The sequence below is a fragment of the Aedes aegypti genome, chromosome 1 (assembly GCF_002204515.2).
Source record: "Aedes aegypti strain LVP_AGWG chromosome 1, AaegL5.0 Primary Assembly, whole genome shotgun sequence".
Classification (NCBI taxonomy): Eukaryota; Metazoa; Arthropoda; class Insecta; order Diptera; family Culicidae; genus Aedes; species Aedes aegypti.
The window spans coordinates 60,493,134-60,518,106 of record NC_035107.1 but is presented as its reverse complement, the minus strand read 5'-3'; the positions used below and the strand labels follow the sequence as shown (position 1 = coordinate 60,518,106).

Below are 24,973 nucleotides of genomic sequence, written 5' to 3'. Positions count from 1 at the left end.
GTTCTTTGTTTTGTCTGGTTGCTTCTTCTTCTTGTTCGTTGCGGGTGGCGCCCCGTCGCCTCCCCCGCATCAAGTCGGAGGACTATCAAAGTCAGCTGCTGCAGTAGGGGTGTGCTATAATTTGCGAACGCGTCCCGCAGTCAAAATGAGTGGCGTGTCGTGAGTGCCTTGTGTTACAGTTAAAAAATTTAACGCGTTTTGTGCGTAATTTCTACTCAGCGTGATGATTGATGATGAATGGATTAGTTGCTTCGCTCATGTTCGCACACTCAGAAATTAAAATAGTCACCGAATTACTAAAGTTTTTGAATTAATGACAATTTTCTATCTGACTCTCTGTCATTCTGCTGTGAATTTAACATTAACTGTTATTTCGCCTGGGTTGAAGCCATTGGCGTAGCTAGGATTTTTTTCTGGAGGGGGCCTAGCAAATACTTGTTTTTCAAAAGTACTGTCAACCGCAATAAGTAGGATTTTCACAAATTTCGTAATTTCAACGGATTTTTATTTATTCATTATTTTGTTTCATTTCACGGCACATCAGTGATATATGTTATTTTCAATTTTCACAACGGAAAAGATTCATTCTTTTTGTAATCCATTCAAGATTTCTAGAAAAAAAAAACTTACAAGGAATGTCCTTTGTGATTTTTCCACGAATTTCGCAAGTACTTAAACATGTGCTTTGAAGAGATTTCTCTGAGAATTGGGTCCTAAAATTTTTAATGAAATCTTGTTTTTATTTAATAACACGAAAGAGCATGTTACTGTAACTACTTAAGCAATTTTTCCCGTTCAAATAATGGCTATATCATGTTTAAAATTTAATTTAAAAATTTGGTCTATTAATGAACCTTGACACTTTTGATCATGTTTGACGTTCGCTTAGTCGACAAAAACACCACAGGGGTTTTAGTTCGACCACTGGGGTTGTTCCTATCTGACATATCATAAGGAACACGGAAAACAAAATACACCCAATATTTGAGTTTAAGCCAAAGGATTTGACAAAATCTAAAAAAATGTTTTTTGAGCTTAAACCAACGGAAAACATTAGAAAATTGAGTAAACATGTGTTTTTGGCCTAAACTTAAGCGTTTGGCACTAAAATTGGGACAGGGCTTTAGGACCCTATTCCTACGGAGATTTGTTCATGAATTGTTTTCGTAGTTTTCAGTGCTTTCTTAAAGAACTTATTTATTAGTTTTCACTGAGTTTGTCCAGGCTTATTTCCAGGCTTTCTGATGTCACCAATTTCTCGAACAAATTGGACTAAAAAAATCTCTTGAAGAATTCCGCCAGAGAATGCATTAGAAATTCTTTTAATGATTTGTCCTGGAAAGTCTTCTACGTACTTATTACATATACATTCCAATTGTTAGTTAGAAGAATCCTCCAGCAGTTCATTTATAATTTGTTTAGGATTGTTAGAAATAACTTAGAATTTCTCCAAAAAATAGCGCAAAAAATCTAGGAGTCTCACCAAAAATGTCTTCAAGATCACTTAGTTCCCCCTCAATTTTATTTTATTTTTTCAAAAATTTCAACTAGGAAGTTTCTAGCAGAATACGTTCAACTGTTCTTTTTTTTCTATCTTTATTAACGAGATTTTTAGCCCTGGGCTAGTTCATCTCGGGACCAACGGCTTTACTTCCCTTCCGAAGGAAGTCGTCACTAATTTTTGTTTGTGACGATCTCGGGGATGGGATTCGATCCCAGGTCCTCGGCGTGAGAGGCGTGTGTTCTAACCACTACACCAGGCCCGTCCCCTCAACTGTTCTTTCACTCTTCCGCGAAAATACTCAAATTAGTTCAGGAATTTCTTAAAGAATTATATTATTGTTTCCCTAAAATTCTTCCGAAAAATTTACCAGAGATTCTTCCAAGTATTTCCAGAGATTTTTTTCTTTACATTTTCTTTACCAAATGGGAATTTTCAAAGAAAGTTTTCATAAAAGTTACAGTTCCATCAAGTATTTCTTCGGGCTCTAGAAATAACTCCAATTTTTTTCAAATGGTAATCTCAGGATTCTTCCATAAATAACATTTAAAAATGTATCCGCTATCCATATTAAATTTTTTCAGTGATTGCTTTACAAACTCCTCCAACTAATCACTCCATAAAAAAAGAACATACAAAAAAAATGAAAGAACTTTTTTGGTATTTATTTTAATAATTGGGTCCTAAAATTTTTAATGAAATCTTGTTTTTATTTAATAACACGAAAAAGCATGTTACTGTTACTACTTTAGCAATTTTTCCCGCTAAAATAATGGCTATATCATGTTTAAACTTTAATTTAAAAATTTGGTCCATAAATGAACCTTGACACTTTTGATCATGTTTGACGTTCGCTTAGTCGACAAAAACACCACAGGTGTTTTAGTTCGACCACTGGGGTTGTTCCTATCTGACATTTCGTAAGGGACACGGAAAACAAAATACACCCAAAATTTGAGTTTAAGCCAAAGGATGTGACAAAATCTAAAAAAATGTTTTTTGAATTTAAACCAACGGAAAACATTAGAAAATTGAGTAAACATGTGTTTTTGGCCTAAACTTAAGCGTTTGGCACTAAAATTGGGACAGGGCTTTAGGACCCTATTGCAGCATAAAAATAATTCGCGAATAATTACTAAATTTCTGTCGTAAAATTCAAGTAGTATATCGTAGAATTTCTGAAATTTGTTGACAATGTATTTCAGAGAACAAATGTCCATGCAGGATTTACTACAAAAATTCTTGCTCCTTTTTGGATGGAATTTCAACTGAAAGTATTTGTTACTAAAATCTTACATAACATTTTGTATGAACTCGACAGTTTCATGATACTATGTTGAACATATTAATGTAGAGCCCATTTTCCTAACTTTAGAAATTCCGATTAGAAGTCGATTTTTGGAGGTTATCAAAATTAATGATTGTTTGGAAAATTCGACAATTTATATTTTTTATTTTCAAGAAAGGCTTGTTCTTCGAAAGCATTATCAATCAGAAGCCTGATGGAAGAATCAAGCTATTTTTGGAGCAACAATTTTACTGATAGAATAAAATCATTTCCCCCCTATATATTTCAAAGAAAACAATTCAGAAATTGAAGTAATCTGATATGAGTAGAATTTTTTGGTTAAAGGTATGTTCTGACGGAAGTCCTAATATAGTATTAATATGAAAAAAAAACTTACACCTTCATAAAGCTAGTTATCTAGTCCCCACGTCACATTTAAAGATCATTAGAAACACAATTGCTTTATTCTTAGAAGACCTTTCAAATTACAATGACAATCATCAAAATTGGCAACACTGCTGTAAAAAAATCGATTCAATTTTCCACATATTATTTTCATAGTATTTTTTTCTGTGATTGGCAATTGAAATATTTGTAGAAAACCATTTACAATTTCCTGTAGATCGATAAATATGCGTACACAATTTTAAAAGTATGAGACTTTTTAGTAAAACTACCATAAACAGTAAAATTTGTACTTAGGACTATGGTTTAACGCACGATTTAGCTCTCGTTTGTACAAATATAGTTTCTTTAGTAAGCGAAACTAGTTTTGAACACGCTTTCTACTTTTCTCTTTTGCTGGGAGTGAAAGGATGGTGTATCAGCAAATTTATCCATAAATGGGTAAATCACTAAAGTTACCTAATGTCAGAGAATGGTGGAATACAATTTATTTTTTTAAAGCTATACCTTCAGTGGGATAGTAAAGAATACAAACATACAATTTGTTCATAAAAATTAGGATTTGCGAATAATAATGTTAAACTTTGACAAACAGTTTTTCTTATAAGTTTTTGGAAAAAACTATTTAGCTCATCAACCAAAAGCATTTTCTGAGATTTTATATTTTCATAGCATTATAGAATAATAGTTGAACGATGCACAGAAAACCGATTTCGATTTTATCAATAAATTAAAAATATATAGCATAAACAAAGTGTCCTCTTTATAAAATGAACAGTCCTCTCTAACGAATTTACATATAAAACAAATTTCTCAAGAAGTTCCATCAGAATCTTCTTTGGAAATTGTCTTTGGAATCTATCCTTCCTTGACTTCTGGTTTTCTAGAATTCTGCCAAAAAGCCTCCTTAAATTCCACCCTCGTATCGCTGAAAAATGCAAACCAAAAATATGGATTCTGCCAAAAATAGTAAAATTATTACTGAAGAAGTTTTTTAAAGGAAAATCAATACAAATGTCTTTATGAATATCTTAATAAATCCTCAATCCCTTCCCTTTTATTTCGCTACATGGTTCTCTACAGATTTCTTTACCGCTATGCTTATTTTGGAAGCAAAAATTTCCTGGAGTTTTTCAACAAATTTCCTACGAACATTCGCAGGCAAGAGACATTCCAAAGCAAAATTTCTAGAAAAAGAAAACATAAGAGAATTTTTGACGCAATTTTTTTTATGTATTTTAGAAATATTTCTCAAGGGCTTTTGATAAACTTCGTGAAAAAATTAGTAATCAATTTTTTGGGAAAACTATTTGAAAGAACAGAAGAATTTCTTATACAACTTTCAGCGAAATATCTCAGTATAAGATTTGACAGAATCAATTATTTTTAGAGGAATGCTGAACTTTTAAAAGATTAGGTAACATTTTTTTGGTATATCCGGAATTATATTCCGGAATCAGTTTTCTAATGAATAGTAGACATAGAACGAATGTCCATCAGGAGGAAATTGCTTTGAAAGTATGAACAAGTCTCGACTAATTTTCAAGAGACTTTCAAAATTTCTGAAGCCACCATTCAATATATCTTCAGGAATTTCATCATACTAAAATTTCATAAAGAATGTCGAAAAGTTTTTTGGAAAATTTTAGAAAACTTGGCCATGCCGAAATTTTTTGAATGTCAAGCCATATTTTTCGACAAAAATTCCAGCTATGTACTGTCCGAGAAATTCCTCTAGTAATTTTGTATATTTTTCCATTTTTTTTTGAACATTACCTTGAGCAGGCTATCCCCCAAAAACATAAGAAATTATAATGCAGTGAATATGCTGCTTTATGCTGAAAAAGCATTTATTTGGATTATTCAGAAAAAAAAAACGAATTTTGGGAATCCAATTTCCCGGATATTGCCTTTTTTGTACCACGATATTTTTTGCAACGGAAATGTCGAAAAATTGCGCTTATCGCAAACAACAAGAAGCTATTTCTAACAAATAACCATTCAATCGACGGCCGGACGGTTAAGATTTCGGTTGTCACGTGATTCACCGAAGTCAGAACCGCCACGCTGATGTTGTATAAGACAAGCGAGGTTTCATCACTATAGATTTTCAACATAAAATAACGTTACTATAGAAGAGATTTTTGTCAATAACAAGAGTGATGTACATTGAATCAGAAGATTTCGCTTCATGTTAAATAGTTTTTGTTAAAATTTTAATTTTTATTGTCATTAAAATTTTCTGGGGGGGGGGGGCTGGATGATTCTGGAGGGGGCCAGGCCAAAATACATAAAACACCCTATGCTCCAGGTATTCCTTCCGGAGATTTCCTCCAAGAACTCCTCCGGGGATTTTCTCCAGAAATACTTCCAATAGCAATGGATTTGCTCTTGCCCACAGTTGATCAGCTGAAATTTTCTCGTTTCATTTTGTTTGGAGAAAGGCATCTAACTTCAAATATTGTAAATTTTGCACCCTATCGGACGCGACGATTTGTAATCGTCGCCGGTGTAACCGTCGCCAAAATCGTCGCCAGCCAAGCAACCCCTGTGAATTTGAAGTTACACCAGTCTTACCAACACAATGGCAAATCACCTCCTTTGATTTATTTTCTGGCATTTGACGTTTCCCCAGTCTTGCCAACACAAAAGCAAAGCACCTCCTTTGATTGGTTTGCTGGCGATGATTTTTTTCAGTCTGTTCGAAAGTTGGCGGCGCGTTTTGTTGTGAATGAAACAGACAATATATCGTAAATGAAGGCATTCATCGAAAAAATATTTGGTAGGTATGATAGTCATTATCAATACGTACAACCGGTACCAAATATTTTTTCGAAAATAGTTCCCAATTTTGGGAAATAATTCGTTAGATGCATTTCGCCTTACAAATATTTTTCGTGTTACCTTTTAGCGATTTTTCGTGCATAGACACTAGTGCAAGTGCGTTACTATGTGGTGAGTAGCGAATCAGGGCATGCATATACGCTTCCAATCGCAAAACGCAACATACTGTTACCCATCTATACTTTAGTAGCGCAACTAGTCAGATGATGAAAGATTTCTCGCGCTTAGTATCATACAGGCGTATCTGCAGTGATCGATTTCTCTTCATCGACTTTCTCTTTGGATTAGTACGGGGTGTTCGATCGATTTTCGGAATATTTTACGATGCAGTATGACGAAGGATGATGAGTACTGTCTATTGAACCAAAAATATTAGACGAGAACATTCTCACGGCCAAGTAAAAAGTTAAAGAGAAAATCGATGAAGAGAAATCGATCACTGCAGTTACGCCCTTATGATACTGAACGCGAGATTTGATTTTTCACGCATCCATCACATGCCGCTGTGGGGAAAAATGTTTTATTTTCCTGATATACTCCACTGCACTGTGACGTCACGCATCAATTTTGACAGGTACTGGTCCTGTTGTTTACAGTTTGGACTTAGTACTTTTTTCGAATCATTCTTAATTTCGTGAAAGTTTGCTGCGAGGAGAGGTCAAATCCACTGCAGATACCCACGGATCGTATTATTCTATCTTCCTACCGTGGAAAATCGTCACCATCAGCATGCTGGTGATAGAAATGCGAAGATAAAAAAATGATGGAAAAAACGACTAAGTCCGAAACGTAAACAACAGGACCAGCAGCTGTCAAATAAGTGAGGTTAGGCTCGTCATATGCAGCGCTCTATAAGACGGTTCACAGTGAAACAGTTAGGCGGAAAAGGTAGGAATATCCATTCTCTATGTTCTACTTACGTTTGTTTTTTTTTGTATTATTGCACTACTTTCATAAAAATTGAGATCCGGCTGGAAGGAGCACTAGTTTGAGGTTGGAAAACCAGGATATGTGAGGTTAGTTTCATTGGAACTTTCGCCTGAGCGATTTTTGCGCGTGAATAAAACACGCTTCGGCACATTCTCCGCTGCCCCTAAAAATACCATTGGGTGGAGAAGTGAATAGGGTCCTAAAGCCCTGTCCCAATTTTAGTGCCAAACGCTTAAGTTTAGGCCAAAAACACATGTTTACTCAATTTTCTAATGTTTTCCGTTGGTTTAAGCTCAAAAAACATTTTTTTAGATTTTGTCAAATCCTTTGGCTTAAACTCAAATATTGGGTGTATTTTGTTTTCCGTGTTCCTTATGATATGTCAGATAGGAACAACCCCAGTGGTCGAACTAAAACCCCTGTGGTGTTTTTGTCGACTAAGCGAACGTCAAACATGATCAAAAGTGTCAAGGTTCATTAATAGACCAAATTTTTAAATTAAATTTTAAACATGATATAGCCATTATTTGAACGGGAAAAATTGCTTAAGTAGTTACAGTAACATGCTCTTTCGTGTTATTAAATAAAAACAAGATTTCATTAAAAATTTTAGGACCCAATTCTCTACTATATTCGTCATGAAAGTCTAAATCATTCTTGAATATTACAATAACTAAAGTTTATGCATTAATGACTATTTTCTATTCTTCTTTAATTTATTCTGAGATTCTTCCGGAAGTTTATCTGAGATTATCAATTGAATCATTTTAGGATTCTCCAAGAAATTCCAAGAATGTCCAAGAATTTCCTCTCTGGGATTGTTCTGAAAATTCTCCTGGGATTATTATAGTTAAAAAGATCTGTTAAATTATAGTCAAAGAGATCTGTGAAATTATAGTTAAAGAGATCTGTGATTCTTCCGAAAATTTTAAATTCTCTCAGGATTATTCCGATTCTTTTGGGATTCTCCCGGAAATTTTGAATATCTGTTTGGAGCCCTGATATTCTGATACAATCTCTCTGTGATTCTTCGGGAAAATGTTCTTGATTTTTTTTTGTGATTTATCAGTTAACTTCCTTGGAATTTTTCTTAAATGCTTGGAGGAATCTACAGAAAATCTCTTTTGAATTCAAATAGAAATCCAATAAGAAAACTTCCGGACAGCCCTCTGAGACTGTTAAAAAATACTACTGAGATTCTTACGGAAATCTTTCTAATACTCTTAATTTACCCGGAAATAGTTCCGGGAAAGAGCGTTTTAAATTCTTCCGTAAATCTTTCTGGAGTTCTTTCGGACATCGCTCTGGAATCATTCCGGAAAATTTCCAAGAATTTTTCCGGATTTCTTAGTGAATTTTTCCAAAAACCCTGGAAATTTTCTGATAATCTTACAGGGATTCTTCTGAAATAACTTCTAGGACTTTTTTGGATATCACTATGATCGCTATGAAATACTTAGAAAAAATCCATTTGAAATTCTTCCACAAATCCTCATAGGACTTTTTCAGTTCAGATTTTTCCGGAAATCCTTAAGTAATTCTTCCAGAAATCCCTTTCAAAATTTATTCTGAAATCTCTCTGTGATTCTTTCGCAAATTATCTCAGGATTCTTCCGGAAATCTTTCTACAATCCAAAAGAAATCCAGAAGCATTTCCAGAAGAATTGGGTCCTAAAATTTGTAATGAAATCTTGTTTTTATTTAATAACACGAAAAAGCATGTTACTGTAATTACTTTAGCAATTTTTCCCGCTCAAATAATGGCTATATCATGTTTAAACTTTAATTTAAAAATTTGGTCCATAAATGAACCTTGACACTTTTGATCATGTTTGACGTTCGCTTAGTCGACAAAAACACCACAGGGGTTTTAGTTCGACCACTGGGGTTGTTCCTATCTGACATTTCGTAAGGGACACGGAAAACAAAATACACCCAAAATTTGAGTTTAAGCCAAAGGATGTGACAAAATCTAATAAAAATGTTTTTGGGCTTAAACCAACAGAAAACATTAGAAAATTGAGTAAACATGTGTTTTTGGCCTAAACTTAAGCGTTTGGCACTAAAATTGGGACAGGGCTTTAGGACCCAATTAACATTGGGATCATTCAGACAATAATTACGAGACTCTTTCGAATATCATTCCCAAAGCCCTGTCCCAATTTTAGTGCCAAACGCTTAAGTTTAGCATCCTAGAAGGATTTCTGAAAGCATCTCAGATTTTGTTTCTTTAGAATCCAGAGCCATTATCGTAAGAATCCTGGAATATTACCGGAATAATCTCAGATTTCGGAGAAATTTCAGAAGAATTTCTATCCGGTAGAATTGCATCATGATTTTCGGTAGAAATTTCCGTAATATTACCGAAAATTTGTTTTCAAGAATAAAATTTCTAGGATTTAAAAAAAAATCCCTAGTAAATACACGCAAATATCATAGCGGGATTTCTGCAAGAATTCCAAAAATAAGTCCAGAAGAATCACAGAGGGATGTCTAGAAGTATCCCTTTACTAACCGCCAGGGCCGCATTTACGGGGGGTCCAAGGGGGCCATGGCCCCCGGGCCCCCACATTTTAGAGGCCCCCACAAACCATAATTAGAAGCCGATGAAATGAATGATGAAACTTTTTTGAACCAAATCGAACGATTTGAAAGAAGTTACTAGGTGCTAAATACTTAAATGTTCATGGATGAGCTTGAGCTGCCTTTACAAGATTATTTAAGATTTAGAAAGGCTCAAAAACAATGTGAGTCAAATAATTAGAGTGCCAACTTTTTGTTTGAAATCGAAAAAAAATTAAGTATATTTATTGAATCCCTACCATACTTGAATTGGAAAAAATAACCGAATAGGTAATAGTTATGTAATATCAAATAACGACTATGTACAGAACACTTCAATAACTTTTCGAAGTGTAACGAAGATTTACTTAATTATGCTTCTTCTTCTTCTTTCTGGCGTTACGTCCCCACTGGGACAGAGCCTGCTTCTCAGCTTAGTGTTCTTATGAGCACTTCCACAGTTATTAACTGAGAGCTTACTTTGCCAATGACCATTTTTGCATGCGTATATCGTGTGGCAGGTACGAAGATACTCTATGCCCTAAGAAGTCGAGAAAATTTCCAACCCGAAAAGATCCTCGACCGGTGGGATTCGAACCCACGACCCTCAGCTTGGTCTTGCTGAATAGCTGCGCGTTTACCGCTACGGCTATCTGGGCCCCTGACTTAAGTATGCTTAAGAGGATTGAATACTTTAGGACACAAGTTATTTAATTTACTTGAATATCGCTTAAGCGGTCATAAGCAAACCATTCGTATTTTTTAATTCAAACAAATAGAAAGAACAGCAGACAATAATATGGAATCAATGTTACCGATGATGAAAAGGCTAAAAAAGTTGAATGTATAAGACATAGCAAATCTACAAATGTATGTTCGTGATGATAAATGGTCCAAGGGTTGATAATGGGGTAACATTATTTTAGATATCTAAGGAAATATTTGAAATAGAGATAGATAAAATGGTCAAAATTTGGGAGCGAATCGTAGGTGAGTCACTCACAAAAGTAAATCGAATTTTTTGATCGATTCATTGAAAAAAAAATAAAATCATGCATTCCGGTTCTTGAACCTAGAATATGACAATTTTCAAATGGGAACACATTTCATATACAGTCGCCTCTTCACATCTCGATATCGAAGGGACCATCGAGATAGGGAGAGATCGAGACAAGGAACAAATTTTTGATGAATACTAGATTGAAAAACACTCCGTTGCCAAGAAAGTAATAAACAAACAGATGCCAGTCTGCGCTGTGTGGTAGCTGATTATTTTTGATTCGGATACTACACGCTGCTAATTTGTTTTGAATCCTAAAACTTTGGTCTAGTGATATTGGTCATATCGACATACGGAGAGAAAACTGGGAACAAACAATCAACAGAAACACATCGAGATATGGAGATATCGAGATAAGGAGGATATCGAGATGTGGAGAGAGAAAATGTATGAAGACTGATGAAATCATCGACATAGAGAGAGATATCGAGATGTAGAACATCGAGATGTGGAGAGTCAACTGTAACTAAATACTTCAATTACTTACACATGTCTGGTATACTCGACTATGTTAAGTGTAATTAAAATAAAAACTTTCCATGGTATTTTTGAGCTGACCTTCCATAAGTGCTAGTGAATCATGACTCGTTTGAAAAGAATCGGGATTCGTTCACTCATTTTTTTTCATTGACTCTTTTGAATGATTCGTGAGTATGGCTCTCAAATTTGTAATATTGATGTAGAATTTCGTTGGAACACTCTTTGTAGAGGTCGAAAGCTTCCAATAAAAAAGTATATTTCTGAGACAAGTAGTAAATTAAAGATATATCGTTCAGAAAAACTTAGATATTTTTTTTTATATTTAGGGTGTTATAGAATATTGAACTTTTAGTAGAATGAACACTATTTTAAAATTTTATAATAATCATTGTTATTGGAAAATTTGTCTGTTTGTTCCTAATACAACCCAATCCAATTTCTTTGATTCAATGTCATCCCCTCGATGAGAATCAGTCAATTTTCATACATTTATACATTAGTGAAAATTATCGAAAAACAAATTAACCTTTACATAGACTTTACCCATGAACGTATTTCCATAATCGAACGAATACTACAGAAAGATAACCTATAATCTACAATCCTAGAATTCTAATCCCAGTAGACGGTAACCCATACTTGAAATTATTTTGTGGTACATTTATGAGGATTTCAAGGTAGTTTAAAACTGACGTTTGGTAGTTATAACCTTGCATAGCATTAAAAAATAAAATTTCTTAATGAAATTATCCCGTAGTCTATTCCAAAAAAGTTTACTGGGGAAAAAGCCCCCACAAGATTATGGCCCCGGGGCCCCACATTTGTAAATCCGGCCCTGCTAACCGCCAAAACCCACTATACACAACCCGTTCTCCCGCCATCCTGCGCCAGAGCCTGTGTTGGACTAAGTACCGCCGAAAGCACGTCGTGGCCATTGCCATACCTCTGAGTTGGCCAAGAATCCACTAGCAAGTCACTCCAAAGGCTACCACCGCGATTCGTTAAGCGTAACTAAGAGATGCTGCATGAAAGCGGCCATTTTGTAAACGGCCTGATTCTTGGTCGTGATAATCAAGCGTGTACGTCGACCCTGAGGCAATTGTAGAGAGGGGAGTCCACAAGAGCAAGTTGTCATCGCAAATAACCTCGTGTACACCGATAGGTAAAAGAATCTGGAAAGTTTTTATTCAACATTTTGTTGCTCTATGCGTATAGGTGTCTTGTTAGTGAACCTTAAAACACTAAATAACATGCAGGTTGATGTTAATTGGGAAAAGAATCTTATCTGTTTGACATTGAAGCTTAAGGCCTCTTAAAAAGAACGGTGTTCCAATCAAATAAGTGTCGATTATGCCCAATCGGAACACCGCTGGTACTAAGCTAGGTCCTTTCGGGAAGAATTAAATACATTGACCTTGTTGTTCGATTATTGTTGTGTGGGATCGTCGAGGGATCATTTCCGTTCTCGACGTCTCTAGTTTTGTGCAGAAAGTTTCTGAGTATGCCGGGTTTCAGTTTTGAGCATCGTATTGTTTTACACGTTTAAAATCTTTCCAACCGTTGATTCGTGTTGACTAGATGGCGGTTCGTTGCTTGCGGTGATGGTGACTTGCTTTCACTTCTTCAAACCACCCGAGTAGCTCTTGCTGCTCTTGGCCTGAATGATGCGGGAGATGTACGGCGTCCGGGTGTCGATGTACCCCAAGCTGCTATCCGCGTCATCGTCCTCGTCAACGTCGTTCTGGTGGCCGTTTCCGGCGTTGTCATCGCTGTTGTTGAAATCATCTTCCAGATCCCGGTCGTAGTTACCGCTGCCGCTGCCCGAGGAGTGCTTCCGCTCCAGAGTGGCTGCGCTTGCGTGGAAACGGGACGAGCTCAATCGACGCGCTTGGCCGCCATTTTGGTACGATGGCCGCTCCATCGTGGAGTCTTTCTTGCGGTACAGTCCGTTGGGTTTGGGTTGGTTGGGCACGCTGTCGACCTCCGGTTCGACGCGTTTGCTGAAGTCGGTGTTCTTGAAATTGAGAGGGAAAAGATTATACGATAAGCAATTTGTGATTGTTGTTTAGGGTCAACATACCTCATCGTCATCGTTCCCGTCGTACGCCTGTCCCGTCTCCTCCATCGTGAACAGCCGCAGCTGGTGCCGTATGGAAGCCTTCTCGCGGGCTCGCTTCTTCTGGAACTCTTCCTCCACCCTGCGCATGGCTTCCAATTCGCTCAGTCTCAGTGCTTCCTTGATCTCCGCCTCCCGCGAAAGCTTCTCGGCCACACGGCGTTTCTCAATCTGACGTATCGTGCTCTGGAAGGTGAATCGGTGATTCTTCCGGTTGGAAATCTTCACCGGGAAGGTCGCCCCTTCCGGTACCGGATCCTGCATATTCTCCTTGGTTTCCCGTCGCTTATCCGCGTATGACTTGGTCACAGCGGGTGTTTCTGGCACGTTGTTGTTTTGATCATTCTTGGTAGGGCTGCTGCTGGTGGTGACGACCTTGGTGGCCTCCTTTGGAAGGTACATCATGTGCTTTCCGCTGACCAGATACCCGATGGCGTTGTGTTTGGTCGGCATGCCAAACTGCGTCTCCTCTTTCAGGGTTGCGCCGTTTGCCGGCACCTCTGGAAGGACTTGCTTCGGCGAAGTTGGACTAAGCTGTCTCTTTTCGAAGGCATTGGTCATCGATGGCGACTCCAGTCGGGAGAGGAACCAGTTGTCTCCGCTTTCCAGTGGACTTTCATTGGGATCGCTGGTGAACGCATCCGAGACCGATTTGCGTAACTTCTGCAGGCTGTTGAACATCTGTTTTTCAACCTGGAACAAAGAAGAAACTTCAGCTTATAGACCCTTCAATATCCCAACCTCCGCACTTACCTTTTCCCCATTGGCAGTTGCCGTGTAGATAGATAGATGGCTTTCACGCGGCAGTGACAAACTGAAAATATGTCCCTTGCTGGAGAAATCGTTGGGACCATTGCTGATGGGAGTCTCCTCGATGAGCTGTCTGTTGTCGCTGCTTCCCGTCGTATCGTCGTCATCTTCCAAGTCCTGTTGCGGTGTCCAGGGCGTCAACCGCAGCGCATTCGCCGACCATGCATTGTTACCGCTGCCATCGGCAGGTGAACTCTCCGGTGAGTCGCGCTCCTTACTCGAGTTCATCAGCTGAGCTTCTCCGATATCAGGAAGACCTGCGTCCCCGGAAATCCCGCTATCTCCGCTCTTGTTATCTTGCAGACCCGGGACCGGTTCCCGGTAGATGCGTTCGATACGGTCCTCCGCTGCGTCCACAGCTTCCAAACTGCGAAGCATAGTTTTCTTCTCCACAAACGGGAACAGCTCGGTTGCGTCCCGCCCAAAGTCGTCTTCGGTGGTCAGAAGTCGCCAGGCGGCAGCCGGACTGAATCGTGGTATCTCAAAATTTTTGCGCGGCAGCGTTGGCCGAAGTTTGAGACATATCTCCTGTGCCTCGGAGTCCAGGTCATTGCCGTTGGTACGTACCTCCACGTCCGAGGAAGCTGCCGAGTCCGATCCGGAGGCGAACTTGGTTCCATTCATGAGGCTAGCCGCGAAGCGATCGATGGCATCCAGCTGGGTTTTGTCCATTTCGTCGTCCAGCTCGTTGTGGAAGTCGTTCCGCGTGATGGGTTCCTCATCGGAGGAGTCGACGTCCGAGTCGACGCGAGTTTCCAACATCTTGGCAGTGACCAAGAGCCCCGGGGAAATACGCGATTCTTCCTTGGAGGACTGCTTGGGAACTTCGGTCATGCCGAAGTAGAAGCTTGTTTTTGGAAGTGGAGGCGGTGGTGGCGCCGGACTGAGAGATTGTTTCTCCCGTTCCGGAGATTCCTGCTTGATTGGTTCCACCGAGATGACCAAACTGTTCTTCGGTGCTTCCACTTTGATGGTTTGCTTGACCTCGGATATCTTGCGTTGATTGGCCGTTGTAGCGATGGACTTCTGTGGCGCATGGTTTGTATTGCTGGTGGCTGTAGTTTTCCGCCGCGTGGCAACTTGAAGCTCCTTCTGGAAGTCCGTCATCGGCATAACCGGAGCTGACTGCTGCGGCTTCCGTTTCTCTTCTTGAGTCTTGGGCTTGAACTTCGGCTCAACCGTTGAAACCCGACTCTGCTGCATCTGCTTCTGCATCTTCCGTTGATTCTGCTGCTCTTGTTCGGCTTGGTCCTTCTCCAGCAGCGATTTGACGATGGACTTTCGTCGTGAAATCGGCGGCGACATGGTCGGCTTGATTTCTGGCACATGGTTGGCGGTCCCTCCGCCACGTAGCACCCGCTCTCGCTCGAGCACTCCAATGTCGAATGTCTTTTCCCGGCGGAAAAACGACGTTGGATTGAGTCGAGACTTGGGCTTGTCGAGGGTGCCGCTGTCGAACTCGGGATCCTTGCGACCCATCAGCTTGTAAGGGCTGCTGTTGGACGGCGCCAGGGGAAGCTTGTGCCCGCTTTTGGCCGAGTACTTGGCATCGGATGCTTCCGGCAGTTTGGCTATGTTCTTCTTGGTCTCGGCACGGGTTTTGAACAGACGGAGTTTACGGGTTGGATTGTTACTGTTGCTGTCGCTGGACGGCTGAGTTGACGAGGCATCCGAATTGGTCTTGCGCAGTGGAGAGTACGCGATAATACGCTGTTTCTCCATGACTTCCGGTTCACGTTCACGCTAGAAAATATGGAAGAAATTAGCGGTTTTCCCACAAGCCTATAGACTATTACCAAACTTACCTTGTCCACCGGAGGCGGAACGGGAGCCTTTTTCTTATTCTTACCCTTGATGATCTTCGACTGAACCGGTTTGGTGTTCCGATGGCCGCCTGGCTGTCCGCCACTCGAGTCGTCCTGCATCTCGTTCCCACTCAAAGAAATACGAAGGTCCGGTTCCGAGCCGAAGCGCTTCTTGTTCAGCGTTCCATGCTCGTAACTAGGCTTCCGTTGATTGGTGGCGTATCCTCGACCTCTGGACGGGGACTCATCGAAGTCTCGCCGTCCCGGTGTCATCATGTTCATCTGCGTTCGCGATCGCTGCATGGCCAGCCTGGGCGGAAGCAATGTCATGACTCCGTTTTCTTCCGTCTCATCGAAGGCTTGCTGTTGATGCTGCTGATACGTTGGCGAGGATATGCTCTTGGATCGCTGAAGGTTATTGTTCTTGCTGATCGTTCCGCCAGAGTGCAGAATATTGCCATTGTTAGTCGGACGAAGCTTGGCAACGCGTCCGGGGATATCCGGAAGAACCTTCATCGGCGGTGGGAGGCTCGGTCCACTGCTAGTGGACTCCCGATGACCCAGGCCTTCGTGACTGTGTCGGTTATCGAAGGTACGGTGACCTCCGCCTACGAGGCCTCCGCCTCCTCCACCTCCATTGCGGAGATCGCGCTGATAGGACTCCAGCCAACCTGGTGGAGCTCCATGATGACCGTTGGCGCGCATCATCTCGTGATATCGCTGGTACTGATGTTGGTAGTTCTGATGGTGGTATCCCTCGTCATACCCCGGTAAACCGTGCATGCTGCCGGAGTTACCCATTGTGGATGGCTGGGGTTGTGGATAAGGTCTTCGAGGTTAGATATCTGCTTCTGAAGTGTTGAAGTCGTTCAGCTATTCAGGATGATCTTGGTATCAGTCTACACTCGAATTAAATCATTTCGCCTGTAAGAAGAGATGAGAGAAGAAACTGAGGTAAGTTTGATGTCGAAATGTTTGATTGATAGTTGCTAAATCCAATCAACTCTCACTTTTCAGAAGTCTGTCCCCTTTCCCAGAGATTGTACAGTATGGTGATGATAATTACTACGCACCGACGTTTCGACTCAAGCCCCCCTTACGCTAATTCATCGCATCTAATTGTACGTTTTCGACTCTGTAAGCCCTACGGACCACGCATAGAGAAAATAATGATTCAAAATTGATAATTATGGACTGCCTTGGTGGGCAATGGCATCTCATCGTTGCATGACACTAAGCTGAAAGCGATAGTTTCGTTTTGGTAGAGCTACGGGACCTGCCTCAAGGTTTGAAACAATCACCAATTTTACTCTCAATTTCATTTTCCATGCTCATCGACAGGCTGACTCTTAGATCAGCCTACTAAGCCATAAGGGCATGCGAAATCGAAAACTGTCGACAATTATGTGCTAAAGCGAAGTATTGAGCATTTTGCACCTTATTAGACTACTGTGCAAAAAATTTTTGCACAGCGAATTTTTTCACACCTCACACATACACTTGCGTGATAGTTTGACAGCTTCTTCGATACCATCGATTTTCGTCTCTTTTTTTGTTTTTCTTTGTGCGAACGATTATTACCACATAAAGAACACTTCAACAGAAAAGTAATCGCCTATCTCGATGCGTGGGAAATTTCTTGCAAGAAATGCTCAAGAGAAGCATTTTTCTTTGATCGAAGTACGCAGTTGAAAAGAAATGTCAATTCAAATGGAGCTCACTGTAGGAAATTTCTTGTCCATTTCTCGGGCAGAAATTTTTACTTTTCTTGAGCGGAACAGCATACTTAGCTTAACACTGAGATAAAAATACCGTTTTGATTCAACAGGAATTTTGTCCAACTGTTTCGTGGATGAATCATCCAGGTTGATACAACAAATCATCATTGACTTTATAACCCAATAATCCCTAAATGTTGACAATATTTTGAAAATTAATTTACAGTTCACGAAAGCTTTATTACGTTTTCAAAAAATAAGCTTTGCTACATCTAAATTAACACACTAACTTAAACAGAGAAAACATGCTTTTGAATCCATTCTTCTAATCGATATGAAAACTCATGTAGCTTCAGTAAGCAATGATTATTTGAAGAATTTTTGGCGGATAAATTTGTTACCTTAATTTTGACAAGTAGCTAAATGTCGATTTTGTATTTGAAAAAGTTGAATCCATTGATCCTGGGATGGATTTTATCGATTACTTCGATAGTTTTCCATGTATAGCATACAGTCAACTCTCCCTTACTCGATATGAACCCGTGCACGAGTTCACTAATTTGATGTTTGAGCGGTGCCATATTCACTCGTTACCGTTCAAACGTCAAATAGTAAACTCGTGCATTGGACCACTGAGCTAGAGAACCATAATAAAATTTGGTTTCAGGGCCACCTCGATGGTCCTTTGGATCGTATTTGCACTGGTTTTATGTTCTATAACTCGATGGTCCATTCAACATCGAGTTATGGAGAGTTGACTGTAGTATGGCAAGGCAATTCTGAGTAAATCTGAGTAAATCAAGACTTGTACAAAATTTCAAATGGTTGGTTTGTTTGGAATAACACTTCTAAAAATTCGGTATTATTGAATGAAAAAATGTAATCCACACCTAAAGTTAGGTGAGTTCTGTATTTTTTCCATGGAAAGTCATTTTAAATCTTCAAACTGACTTCAGAAAACAAGGCTGCAATATATCATCTTAATCAAATCTGAATTTTCTTTATATCTGTACTTTTATGTATAGCCATGTCTTCAGGAGTTCTGGAATTTCAGGAAATATTCCAAAGCAGTCCTATGATTATAAGTTGGAGGAAATAAATTTCTCTTAAAAATAAAATCCTGCCAAATCTAAATAAAATCAATCTTCAGGAAAAACTACTCACTGAGTTGCTGCTAGATTCTGTGGAAAGAAATAGCAAGAATTTTTGTGGACCAATGCATGAACTGACAAACTGACAAAGGCAGCCGTAGAAAATCCTGAATCTTCGACCGTATCCCTTGGTCCTTGTTCGGGTTACCGAAGCGATAGGTGATTCCGTTCTTGAAGTCTTCCCACGTGATCAAGTCATCCATGTAGGTGAAGAACAGTCTGACGCGGCTCCTTCTAACAGCATGTGGATGTCCCTTAGCAATGTATGCTCGGATAAGTGAAGGCTCAGCTAGTTTTGACGCTTTATAAAGGAAGTTTTCGACGGATATTACCGAGAGTCTCCCGAGACCCGCAGCTTCCACTTCTCTACTTGCCCATAGGCTTGCTCACGTCTATGTCAGCGGTCTCTGATTCCTCGCCGATGCTGATACCGTCTGGTACTTCCACTATCGTATTCGTACAGCGAATCCTCGTAGCTATCACGCTCGAACTAGTTGCGATCGACCCTCCGATCCTATCTGTTTTGCTGCACTGTGGCAAATTCTTCTTCATCCGTATCGACGCACTCGTCAGCATAGCATGTTGACCAAAGTCCTGTCTGGCGCTGTGGTGTCCTTGGGTTGTTCTGTGGAAAGGTCTGTCTATTTTCAGAAATTCGCGGTCTACTCACCGTATTCGCCGCATTATCAGCGTTTGCCTTATTTGACAAATCGGCTAAAATTCGCTTCAATTCCTCCCATTCCGTACGAGACACTTCGATGGTATCTTTTATCCCGTTTTGGTCAACCCGTTACTGCAGTCTGAAATCTGGCCGATTGACTTTTGGTATTGTCCCTTGGGAGTTGCTCATTTCACACCTACCTTTACGACCAGTTTCTACCTGGGAGGGAGACACCGATACTACACACTAAATATACAACAAACTTCAAGATAATTCTAGCTCGCGAACGATAATCAAGGCACGCTTGGTTGAAATCACCATTTTCGTTTTGATGTGTGCCTTCGGACTATCCGGACCAACATTGAAAAAGGGCTACATTTCTCTATGCATTTAATTTCACTCATTATAGAAAAAGAGTAAAAATAAGCATGTTTCACTACTGTTTTTTAATTTGATTTAAATCAAAGATTCTATTGTGACATTGCTTTTGAATGTGTAGAAACTAAATCTTATCTGCTTTTTTGGCACCTTCAACAAAATGCAAAAACATGCTTTAATTAATTACGCGCTTTTATCATGTTAGTCCATTGTTTTAGTAGGCGGCTCACACTGACACTTCGTGACAGCAGAATCTCGGCTCACCTTGACGCACACAAATTTCGTATTGGTTTCTCCCTCCCAGGTTTCTACGATACTGTCGGACGCCGGTTTCCCCATTGTTCGACTTGGACTGACCGCACCTGATAGACCTACTGCCCCCTCTGTTTCATGCATAATAGGAATGGATGGGTCTTTGAATGGAGACAAGGATGGCCCGAACTGGTAGTACTGCATAATTTTCTCGATTCTACGGCTAAGTTCTCTTCGCAGTTTTTTACCCTCTTCCGTGTCTGCAATGCACCTCTTCACCCGATAATAATTATGTATTACCCTATACTCATAATTGGCCTCTACCTTTTAGCCAGGGCCTTCTCCAAATTGTCAATTCTAGCACTAATATGACCCGCTTCGTCTTGGTTATTGGTATTTGACCCTAAAGGCCATCAATACCACTGAAGTTCCAAATACAAATTCCTAGAATTCAAAGAAACCTTAATTACTGGAGCGGGGTGTTCTCATCACAGGCCCAGTATGAACTCCATTTCAAACTGTCTCCAATTTGAGAATGGTTAAAGGTCGATTTCGGGCCGACTTACCCAGTAAAACAAACTACAAGAAAAACGAAACGAAAACGAACTACATGAAAATCCCTCACAAGACACTAGTTCTTTGTACTACGCGACTACATTAAACAAATTGTTTGGGAACCACTGACTATATTTATTGCATCACCAACAAAAGCTTTCTGCTATAAAAGCTCCAATAAAGCTAAAACACATAATGCTTAAAGTTGCTACAAATATATTTACACGGTTTGATCTCCCTACTACATGCTTGCCTAGGCCTTTCCTGTTCCCTTTCCTACTCTCCTGTTATCTCCTACTTCATTCTCTTTCTTCGACGGCGCTTGTCGTTCACGGACTCTTCTTCTGTGTGTGGGTTTTGGTGGCTACGGATTTGGGTTTCGGTGTATTGGCGATAACGCGCTCAATGAATCATTGAAAAATTGAGGCTATCGATTTGTGCCGTTCTGTTTCATGCGCATTAGGGTGCGGCTTATTTTTCAAAAGTTCCCAAAACCAAAAATTCGTATGCTCTACTGAATTCTAATCATATTAAAAAAGAAACCTCAAAATCTGAGCCAAAAATATTAAAATTTAGAGGTGGCGCAAGCGTCTTGAAGGTAAATTTTCAGGTTATGAAAACTGACCTTCAGTGAAGTAAACATCACTTTGTTATTTTTCAACCGATTTTGAAACTTTTAGCATCAATACCTTCAAAATTAAATTTATGAAAACTCTATAGAACATAGAGATCATGTGACATTCAATCATCTTTAGTTGAAAATCAAACGTGTAGCTGTAACAATAAATGCATTTGGTTTACTTTTACTATCTTCTTCTGTTTACGCTACATTGAAATTTAAAAATTATTATCTGTCTAGCATTGGGAGATATCTTTAGAGCGAATACTGTTGAATTCTCGAAGAAGAATAATTATTTAAACATTGAATATTTCGGAGGTCGTACGTATTTGTATTGTAGTAGTTTGTGGTTATTGAGTTATTTGAAAGAAAACAATATGTTGTGCAATGATTGTAATTCCTCGACAAACTATATAAAATGCTACATGATAAAATGCTACAATGAATGATTGAAAGGAAGTTCGGGTTATTTTATATAAAATTTTGATAATGCACCTTCCCTTAAGGCCCAAACGCAATGATAGCGGAACAGCAACGGAAAGCGGAACCGGTTCGCCAGCACGAATCCTAACATGCTTGTCAGTTTGGTGTTGGTTCACTTTCATTCGTTGACAGCTCACTCGAGATGGTGTGGTTTATTCTGACTAAACGTGTTCGGCTTCCATTTCTTTTTCTTCTTCTTCTTGGCATTAACGTCCTCACTGGGACAGAGCCTGTTTCTCAGCTTAGTGTTCTTATGAGCACTTTCACAGTTATTAACTGAGAGCTTTCTTTGCCAAAGTTGCCATTTTTGCATTCGTATATCGTGTGGCAGGTACGACTATTGTTATATGGAACATTTGATCCATATTGTTATATGGAACATTTGATAGCACTGAATGCCTGCTTCAACTTATCTTAACATGCAAATTGGTTATAAGGCAACAGATTCGCGATATTCCACTGTTTTTTTATTCCGATTGAGCAAGGTTACCAGCTATCAAAACAATGTTGTCCTTTACGTAAATATTAGATAATACTTATACATTGAACTTAGATGGGTTTCAACGAACAATGAGCCATTTTACGAGACGTTTCGGAACAGCTGATCGCCGCAACGGCGTCAATTGACAGGAGACCTGGGATTAAATCCAGCGTGATTTTCAATAACGCCTCATCTTACCAAACGAGGACATGGAGAAAATGACAAAAATGAGATCCAAAAATGTTCGTTACTGCAACATTACACCTAGTTATTGTATCAGCTACCTCTTTGTTACCCATATTGCACATAAAAAAGCACTTTTGTGATCAGAAATATTTTAATAATTTTTCTCCATTTAAGTTTTCGCCTGGATGAAAAGTTACGCTAGAAATGCGCACAGTCATCAACCATCATCATCGCGAAAACTGACGCCAATGATTGAAAAATCCCAGGTCTCCTGTCATTTGACCAGGCTTCGTAAAATGGCTTATAGAAGTAATAAACCATAGAAGAAGAATGTCGCTGGCGTCGCAGTAGGAACATCTTTTGCTGGCGGAGATAGGCGGGGCTATAAATGTCAACGCGAAAATGTATGCAGTTTGACACTTATGTACCCAACATGTTTCTGAGCGAGAACAAAGGGAACACCAGTGACATTATTCTTCTATGGTTTATTATTTCTATTCAACGAACGGAACATAATCAATTTTGCTCAGTTATGTTCGAACAGAGCAGCCATCTTAAAAAATGACGGATCATTTATGCAACGGATGATACTAAAAGACAACTTAAATTTTGATACCTTCCATTACACTCAGAAACGCGGGTAGTCACAGAATGACTAAATTTTAGTAACTTATGGCTATTTTCTATCTTCCTCTCTTACATTCCGCCGGGATTTTTTATGCTATTTGTCAATTTGTTGATGTAAAAATTCACAGCAGAATGTACACTCACAAATAAAAATAGTCACAGAATTACTAAAGTTTATGTATTAATGACTATTTTCTATCTGCCTCTCTTTTATTGTGCTGTGAATATTTACACTAACTGTCATTTCGACTGGGTTGAAGCTTAGCGATGCTTCAACCCAGGCGAATTGACAAACAGGAATAAAATTCCCTACAGAATGAAAGAAAGGCAGATAGAAAATAGTCATTATTTACTTAAATTTAGTAATGCTGTGACTACCCGTGTTTCTGAGTGTAAGAAAGGCAGATAGAAAATAGTCATCAATGCATACATTTTAGTAATTCGGTGACTATTTCCATTTCTGAGTGTACATCATAGATATTGTGCTCTGCAAGATAAATCCACGTAATGCGATTATTTGAAAATGTCGAAAATATTCCGTCGCAGTGATAATGAAAAATCACCAAATGTTTTAGATTTAGCAAATTTGAAACATTTGCGTCCATGAAGAACGAAAAAATCCAAGCCTACTTGAATTTTGACGTTGCGTTTGAATTGCGTGTATATATTCTGCGCGTTACCGCCGCCGCTGGATGTGGATTTAAAATGAGCGCCGCAATATTTATTATAGAAAATTTTGATAAAACTGAACATCCATTCCAACTTTTCTGTAAATTCGATTTTCTGGTGTGCCGTAAATTTGATTTTTGACGAATAAAATTTGAATTATATTTCAGAAAATTTGGAAATTGAATAAGCTGTCGCTTAAATAATGTAAAAATGGACAAGATTCTAATAAAAACCATTTTTATACATTTTCATTACAATTAAAGTTGTCTATCGCAAACGCCAATTTTGAGCATTCCTTCATTTTTTCAAGCAGTGTTATCAGCTGCATAAATAATGTGTATTCGCGACTAAGAAGCAAAAAGAGATTCCACAAAGCACTCGCACCAAAGGGAAACCCCGTAAGGAACTGTCACCGTGTGCGTGAAAACAAGCAAAAAAAAATCTCTCTCCTTGTTTACGATACATTGCTAATAGTTATAATACTTTACTAACCACAATCACCACAACACAAGAACTAACAAAGGTTAGATTCCAACTAGTTTCTGTTTTTTTCTTCAGTTGGCCACTACATTCTTCTCACGGAAACTCAACCTTATCTCGAATCCTTCTACGCAAAATCTAAAGAGTCACTTGACTTGACCCTAAGTAGTTTTAAGACCTCTAATGTTGAGCTCACCTATGCAAAAAAAAACAAGTTTCCCATCTAACTCCAAGCTTCATCGCCCATAAAACCGAACCCCAGTTTGTTTGCGCCGCAAATCTGCACCAAGCAACCCACTCGCTACCGTGTTGCCTCGAAAAGATCAACCGGTCAAAGTAACCGCAATGCTTGCGCATTTGCCTTCCAGTTTTCCACCAGTAGGCAGTATGCCGTTTTAAGCCAGCTTTCAAGTTCAACGCCAAGAATAGTGCCATAAAAAGATCTAAGCTCATCATTATCAAGTGTACGCCTCGACTGGCCCATTCGTTGGGGAATCGGCCAAAATCGGCCGCTCTGAATGGGATCTTCACCCAAATGAGCGCAGATTTGTTATTTTGTTTTCTCTCAAACAAAGCAGTCTATGACTCAAAGTCAAGGAGAAGCGCGCAGAAGCAGGCCATGAATTAAGCATATAATTTGATTACTGCGATTTTGGGCTGTATTGTTTGGGTTTGGGAAAATCAGAATGGGTTTTTAGTTTTTATGGAGAAGGCTGTGACTTACTTGCCTATTGGCTTGTTTCAACTACAGTAAACTCTCTTTAAATTGATATTGAAGAGAGCATCGAGTTAGGGAGATATAGAGTTATAGAACACAAAATCAGTGCAACAGCGATTCAAGGGATTATCGAGGTAGCCAACTTTTACTATAGTTCTACGAATTTGGGAGAGTTGACTGTAGTTTGGGGTACA

The 24,973-nt window shown here is 39.3% G+C and overlaps 1 protein-coding gene across 1 annotated transcript in view; it reads right to left on the bottom strand.

Moving 5' to 3' along the window:
• Positions 1-12,233: 12,233 nt before the first annotated feature.
• LOC110681571 overlaps positions 12,234-24,973 on the bottom strand; it is a 263,128-nt gene continuing 250,388 nt past the window's right edge. The window contains exons 5-8 of the mRNA XM_021857686.1: positions 15,802-16,725; positions 13,940-15,739; positions 13,151-13,879; positions 12,234-13,084 (exon numbers count right to left, since the gene is read on the bottom strand). Coding sequence (XP_021713378.1) covers positions 12,686-13,084; positions 13,151-13,879; positions 13,940-15,739; positions 15,802-16,602 — 3,729 coding nt within the window. The 5' untranslated portion in view covers positions 16,603-16,725 and the 3' untranslated portion in view covers positions 12,234-12,685. The remainder of the gene's footprint in view (positions 13,085-13,150; positions 13,880-13,939; positions 15,740-15,801; positions 16,726-24,973) is intronic.